The sequence below is a fragment of the Condylostylus longicornis genome, unplaced genomic scaffold (genome assembly GCF_029603195.1).
Source record: "Condylostylus longicornis isolate FDR11 unplaced genomic scaffold, ASM2960319v2 ptg000125l, whole genome shotgun sequence".
In the NCBI taxonomy this organism is placed as follows: domain Eukaryota; kingdom Metazoa; phylum Arthropoda; class Insecta; order Diptera; family Dolichopodidae; genus Condylostylus; species Condylostylus longicornis.
In genome coordinates this window covers 882,674-889,527 of record NW_026578093.1, presented here as the reverse complement: position 1 = coordinate 889,527, position 6,854 = coordinate 882,674, and the positions used below count along the sequence as shown (strand labels likewise).

At 31.9% G+C, this 6,854-nt stretch overlaps 2 protein-coding genes across 2 annotated transcripts; one reads left to right on the top strand and one right to left on the bottom strand.

Moving 5' to 3' along the window:
* Nucleotides 1–437: 437 nt before the first annotated feature.
* On the top strand, nucleotides 438–830 carry LOC129614886 (putative uncharacterized protein DDB_G0268338). Its single transcript, XM_055529838.1, has one exon. It carries the CDS (start codon nucleotides 438–440, stop codon nucleotides 828–830), a length of 393 nt encoding a protein of 130 aa, XP_055385813.1.
* A 24-nt stretch (nucleotides 831–854) lies between these two features.
* Nucleotides 855–1,583, bottom strand: LOC129614885 (uncharacterized). The gene has a single exon (XM_055529837.1). The coding sequence runs from the start codon at nucleotides 1,581–1,583 to the stop codon at nucleotides 855–857; it is 729 nt and encodes a 242-aa protein (XP_055385812.1).
* Nucleotides 1,584–6,854: the final 5,271 nt, after the last annotated feature.

Genomic DNA, 6,854 nt, shown 5'->3' with positions numbered 1-6,854 from the left:
TTGAAATAAATAAATAAACTAACTTAGTCCTAAGATTAAAGTAAAGTTAAATAAATAAGTAAAACTAAAATTTAAATTTTTGGTATTTTTATTTTTTTTATTACGGAAAAGTAAAATAAATATAATTGGCGCAGAACGGTAATTCTGTTGTCTAAAGATAAACAGTTTAGTGATCGAATCGTATAAATTTAAATTTATAAACTCAATTTGAACTAAAGTTTAAATCAAAAAAAAAAAAAAAATTATGTAATAATAAATTTGTAATGCAAGTTAAAATTAAGCCAAGCAAAATCAATTCATAATTTATATAAAAGTGTAACAGTAATTCATTTAAAAGAAAATTAAAAAAAAAAAAAAAATATACATAAGTATATATTTTCAATAAAGCCAATAAAATTGGTATAAACATAAACATAATTTAATAGTACAAACAATTAATGCCAAAAGAAAAACAAAAATCTAGAAGTGAAAGACCATTAATTTATGAGATACCAAAAAAAATGGCATTAAATAATAATAATAATGTTAATAATAATAATAGTGTTAACAACAACAGGGCAGAATTTACTTCTGAAAAATTCGAATTTGATAGTAGAAAACCTCAAGAATTTAATCCAAAAATAAATGAATCTGTAATCTTAAAATCCTTCTTGAATAATATTGATACAAATATAACTTCAGTAATTATAAATAAAAATATAGAAAATCTTAGGGAAGTTTATAATACCCTAGTAAATTTAAATCTTTTTCGAGATAAAAATAGTAATAACATTACTAAATATGATAATCACTTTCTTCTTCTTCTTCTTCTTCGTGTTTTAGGCTACTAGCCTGTTTTTCATATAAATGCAGCCTTAATTTTCTTGGTCTTGTGATGAAGAGGTCCAGCATTCGTTCCATCTTTTAGGTGGTCTTCCTACTGGTCTTCTGGTGCTCGGCCTGTTATTCATTGCAATCTTTGCGATTCTGTTTTCTGACATCCTATTTACATGATCTCTCCAGTTCCTCCTTCTACATCTAGTCCACCGAACAACATCTTGTATTTCGCAAGTAGATCTTATGTCTTCGTTTCGTATTTTATCTCTTAACGTATATCCACATATTTGCCTAAGAGTTTTCATTTCTGTTCTTCGGAGTATTTGCTCTGTCTTCGCGGTATCGGCCCTGGTTTCTACTGCATATGTCATTATTGGTCGAACGCAGGTCTTGTAAATTCGGACTTTATTGTCTATTAACATGTATTTATTTTTCCAAATGACATCGCGTAAGTTCCCAGAGATGGCTGCCGCTTTAGCGGTCTGCAAACTAACCTCTGTTTCAATTTGCCGGGAATCAGTAATATCGACACCGAGGTATTTGAAACGATTGACTTGTTCTATCGTTTTGTTGTTGACTACTAATTTGCACCTAATTGGTTCCTTCGATATAGTCATTGATTTCGTTTTTTCGGTGGATATTTTCATATTGTATTGTCCGGCAACTGTGTTAAATGTGAACAACATTCTTTGAAGGTCATTTTCGTTTTCAGCTAATAATACCGCATCATCTGCATAACATATTATGCAAATTTCATGGTCGGCCATCCTGTATCCTTTCCCATTTTGGATAGTTGCCCTTATTATTTTATCCATTACCAAATTGAACAGGGTTGGACTAAGACTATCTCCTTGCCGGATACCGCTGGTTGCATGTATAATTGGGACAGTTCATTTTTTTGTTTTATCCTGGTTTTGTTATTTGTGTACAAATCTTGGACCAAACTTATTATATTTTTATGTACATTACTTTCTTGTAATATTTGTATTGAATCTTTAAGTTGAACTCTGTCGAAGGCTTGTGTCATGTCCACGAAGCACATAAATAAGGGTTTGTCGAACTCGATTGATTTTTCTACCAGTTGACGTAAAATGAATATGGCATCTACAGTTGATCTATTTTTTCTAAAGCCATTCTGTTCTTCGCTAAATACTACAGATGTCTGTATCTCTTTGTTAATAATTTTTGTCAGTAATTTTAATACTACACTTAACAAAGTTATGCCTCTGTAGTTCCTAGGCTCATTTTTGTTGCCCTTTTTATGGATTGGTATTGTGATGCTATGTTTCCAATCTGTTGGCACCGATTGCTTTTCCAATATTATATTAAATAATTTTGAAATTTCGGAGAATAGCTTCTTACCTCCATATTTTAAATATTCATTTAAGATTCCATCCTCACCGGGTGATTTTCCGTTTTTCAGTAACTTTATGTTTTCCTCTACAATTTGATCAGTTACATAAAAAGTTGGTTCATTTGTGAATATAAAATTGCGATGTTCTGTTGCTTCCATGTCAGTGTTTTCATATAGTGTTTTAAAGTGGGAGGCCCAATCGCAGATTTTTATAGAAGGAATGCTTACATAGTCATTTATTGGCTTTTTTCTATTTCTTAGAAAGTTCCATATTTTTTTCTGACCACTGTACATATCATATTCCATGTCCTTCGTGAATTTTATCCAATACTCTGTCTTAATTTTTCTTATTTCTTTGTTGACACGGTTTCTAACTTGTACATAGAGACGGAATGCCAATCGCGATCTTGTACTTCTGTATTTTAAATAGAATTCACGTTTTTCTTTTGCTAGTGCTTTCACTTCTTCACAAAACCATGGTTTATCATTCCCTTTCGAGTTTACATTGATTTTCCTCTTACCAAGTGCTTCATTTGCTGCAGCTTGTATATTACTTTCTATTTTCTTCCAAGCTTGATTAACATCGTCTTGATCCCCGATAGAGTTGTTGTCAATTTTTTCCTCTAATCGTTTTTCATATAAATATTTAGAAGAGGGTTCTGAGATTGATTCAATGTTTATTTTTTCTATATATAGAGGTTTTTTTTGTTTTTCCAGATTCGCTACCATTCTTATTTTACACAGTACAAGAGAATGATCCGAACCAACGTTCCCAGAAGCAAGAGATCTCACATCCAGTATTTGTGTTGGATGAAAACTCCTATTAGTAATAAAGTAATCTATTGTTGATTTGTGCCCTCTGGTATTACACCACGTGAATTTGTGTTGAGGTTTATGACGGAAAAAGGTGTTATTAATCCGAAATTCATTTCTGGCACAAAAGTCAACGAGCATCTCGCCATTTTCATTTAAAATATTTTCATTGAAGCGCTGCTTGATGCCACTTATTACGTTATTACCTATTCTAGCGTTCATGTCACCTGATATTAGTATTTTATCACTAGGGGGGAGTTTATCGATTTCTGACTGTAGCTGATCGTAGAACCTTTCTGCTTCTTCTTTTGGTTTGCTGATATCTGGTGCGTACGTGTTTACTATGTGCAAAATTTTATTATTAAATTTAAAAGTTACTACTAGTAAGCGATCGTTAATATAATTTATGTTTTCAATGTGAGGTATGAATTTATTATTTAGAAGCAATCCTACTCCTGATTTAGCGCGTTGGTGTTTCTCTTTACCGCTGTAGACGAGCAAATAATTTTTGTACTTTATAGTGCCTTTGCCTTTTTTCTTTGTTTCTGAAATGGAACAGAAATCGATCTTATGATTTTCCATTTCCATGAGGAGTTCCTGGTCTTTATTGTTGAAAGATGTTATGTTCCAGCATGCAAATCTTAGTATATTTCTTTTCCAAAATCGTTTTATCCTTTTCCTTTCCAAGTCTTTACCAGTTAAGTCATCCATATTTTTATCCGAGGCTGTATTTATTGTACTATGAGCAATAGATTTAAAGTCTCCAGTAGCTTGCTAGGCTGGCCTTCGACGTTACGCCCTTGCAGTTTTAGCCTAAATAAACAACGGGTGTCGAGTATTTAGTTTACAGGGACCACCGACGGGGAGGTACTGCAAGCACTTGGCTACGAATTCAACAGTTACAACTCTGGGTTAGCAACCAGTCAGAGCCTACCCTGTTGATCGTTGCCCAGATCCCCGATAATCACTTTAATAACCGAAATAAATTAAATCATTTTACAAAATATGATAACAATAAAAATTCGAAAAACGAATTTAGTAATTTTAATTCTCAAAACAATATCCAATATCAAAATTACCCAAGCAATTCTGGACGGTCTAGACTAAACCATAATAACTATAATACCAATCATAATAATTATAATAATTCCGGACAGACCAGACTAAATAATCATAATTACAGAACAAGTAGTAATAGACCAGAACCTATGGAAGTTGATCATATTGAAGGTGAGATAAATTTTCTTACGGTTCGCCAAAATTGAATCTACCGATAGTAAAATTAACAGTTGGAAACGAAAAAATCAGATGTTTAATAGACACTGGTTCTTCAACTACTCTCTTAGATTATAATAAACTTCCTAGATATAAAAGGTATAATATTAAGAAACCTATCCCTTTTAACACGATAAATAAAACTATATATGTAAATCAAGAAATAAAAACAAGTCTAGAATTATGAAGACGCAGAAATGATTTGGAAGTTAATTAAATTTGATAATAAGGATTTTGATGGTATAATAGATCAGAATCTTCTTAGGCCTCTGAAAGTCATAATCAACATGGAAAATTACGTTTTACAAATAAATAATAGAAAAATTAAATTTTTAAATAGTTGTCCATATAATGAAAATGAAATTCACCAATTAGATTATAGTAGTATAAACAGTAACGACTTTGAAATATTGACTAAATCTCTAAACTCTGAAGAAAAAACTCATTTAAATAAATTATTAAATAATTATAGAGATCTGTTCTTTAAAGAGGGGGATCATTTAACTAGTACCACAGAAATTCAACACCAAATTATAACCACTATTGACAGACTGATATATTCTAAAATATATAGGTACCCTCAGATTCACGAACAGGAAATATCGAAACAAATATCCGACATGCTCAAACAAGGAATAATAAAAGAGAGCAATTCATCTTACAACAGTCCTTTATGGATTGTACCGAAAAAGACGGACAATTCAGGACAGAAAAAATGGAGAATTGTGATCGACTACCGTAAACTGAACGAAGTGACGGTTGACGACAAATTCCCCATTCCCAACATCGAGACTATACTAGACAAATTTGGAAGAGCTTTACTACCCTAACCTTGCTTTACTACCCTAAACCTTGCCAAAGGTTTCCATCAAATTCTAGTAAAGGGGGAAGATAGAAAAAAAACAGCCTTTTCTACTCCTCAGGGGCACTATGAGTATATAAGGATGCCCTTCGGCCTGAAAAATTCACCAGCAACTTTTCAGCGCCTAATGAACCATATTCTTCGAGATTTTATAAACAAAATATGTGTCGTCTATCTCGAGGATATTTTAATTTTCAGTACGACTCTAGCAGAGCATATTTACAGTACAAAATTAATTTTCAATAAATTACGGGAATTTAATCTGAAGATTCAATTCGATAAATGTAATTTCTTCTCTAAGGAAACCGAATATTTGGGCCATATTCTAACACCCGAGGGAGTTAGACCAAATTTAAAGAAAATTGAGGATATCCGTAAATTGAAATTACCGGTGACTCAAAAACAAATTAAATCGTTTTTAGGTATGTCTGGCTAATTTAAACTTGTAACAGATGCCAGCCAAAATGCTATTGGTGCTGTTCTCCAACAGGATAGCCAGCCAGTGTGTTTCGCTAGTAGGGCCTTCAATGAACATGAGAGGAAATACTCAGCAACTGAAACAGGACTATTAGCAATTGTGCGGTCGACTAATTACTTTAGACCTTACCTTTACGGTGTTAAATTTGACTTATTAACTGACCATCAACCATTTAAGTGGTTACACTCTAAAACACAAGGTGGGGACGTCAATCCAAGACTGTATCGTTGGCTACTCAAACTAGGAGAATATAACATTAATATCGGCTATATAAAGGGTAAAGAAAATAAAGTGGCTAATTTTCTCAGCAGAATAAACAACGAAACTCATGAAATTAATGCGATCGAGACGATCGACCCAGAAAGGGTGGGTGACGATGACACAAATTCATTACATAACAACTTTGACGAAAATGAGACAATACACTCTCAGGAAGAAGACCTTAACGACCACATACCAATACTAGAGACAGTTGTAAACAGATTCAACACACAAATTATTTTAACAAATGAAAAAATTAGGGAAACAGAAACAGTACATAACAATAGGAAAATTTATATTAACTCACAAGACTTTAATTATACTAACTCATAAGAAAATAATTTATCTGACATTTTAAGAAGATACATAAAACCAGGTAAAGTAGGAATTTATACAGATCTACCTGACTATCAATATAATATTTTGCAACAAAAAATAAAACATCTATTTAGTGACATTGCTACAATTAGGTTCGTAAAATGTTCATTCCATGCAAACGACAGAAGGAGAAGCTTATAAACAAATAAATAAATACCATAGACTAGAAACTGGACATGCAGGAATTTTAGAAAATTACGAGAGTTTAAAACGTCATATATATTTCCCAAATCTTAAACTTCTTATTCAAAAGTATATCAATAACTGCGACATATGTAGTAGAGTAAAGTACGATAGAAACCCAATAAAAGATAAATTTAAATTCACCGAAACTCCAAAAAAATATTAAACAAATTGTACACATGGATGTATATACTAATTCCAAATCAATTTTTTGAACTTTCTTAGACAAATTTTCAAAATTCGCGACAGCTTATTACCTTGAAGATAGAAACAATCAGAAAATAATTGAAAAACTGAGGGACTATAAATCACAAAGAGGACATTTTACAAAATTAGTGACAGATAACGAATTTCGTAGTATAAATATAAAAGACTTTTTAAGAAACGAAAATATTGAACTCCATTTAGTTAAACCCAATTCACATACCGGTAAC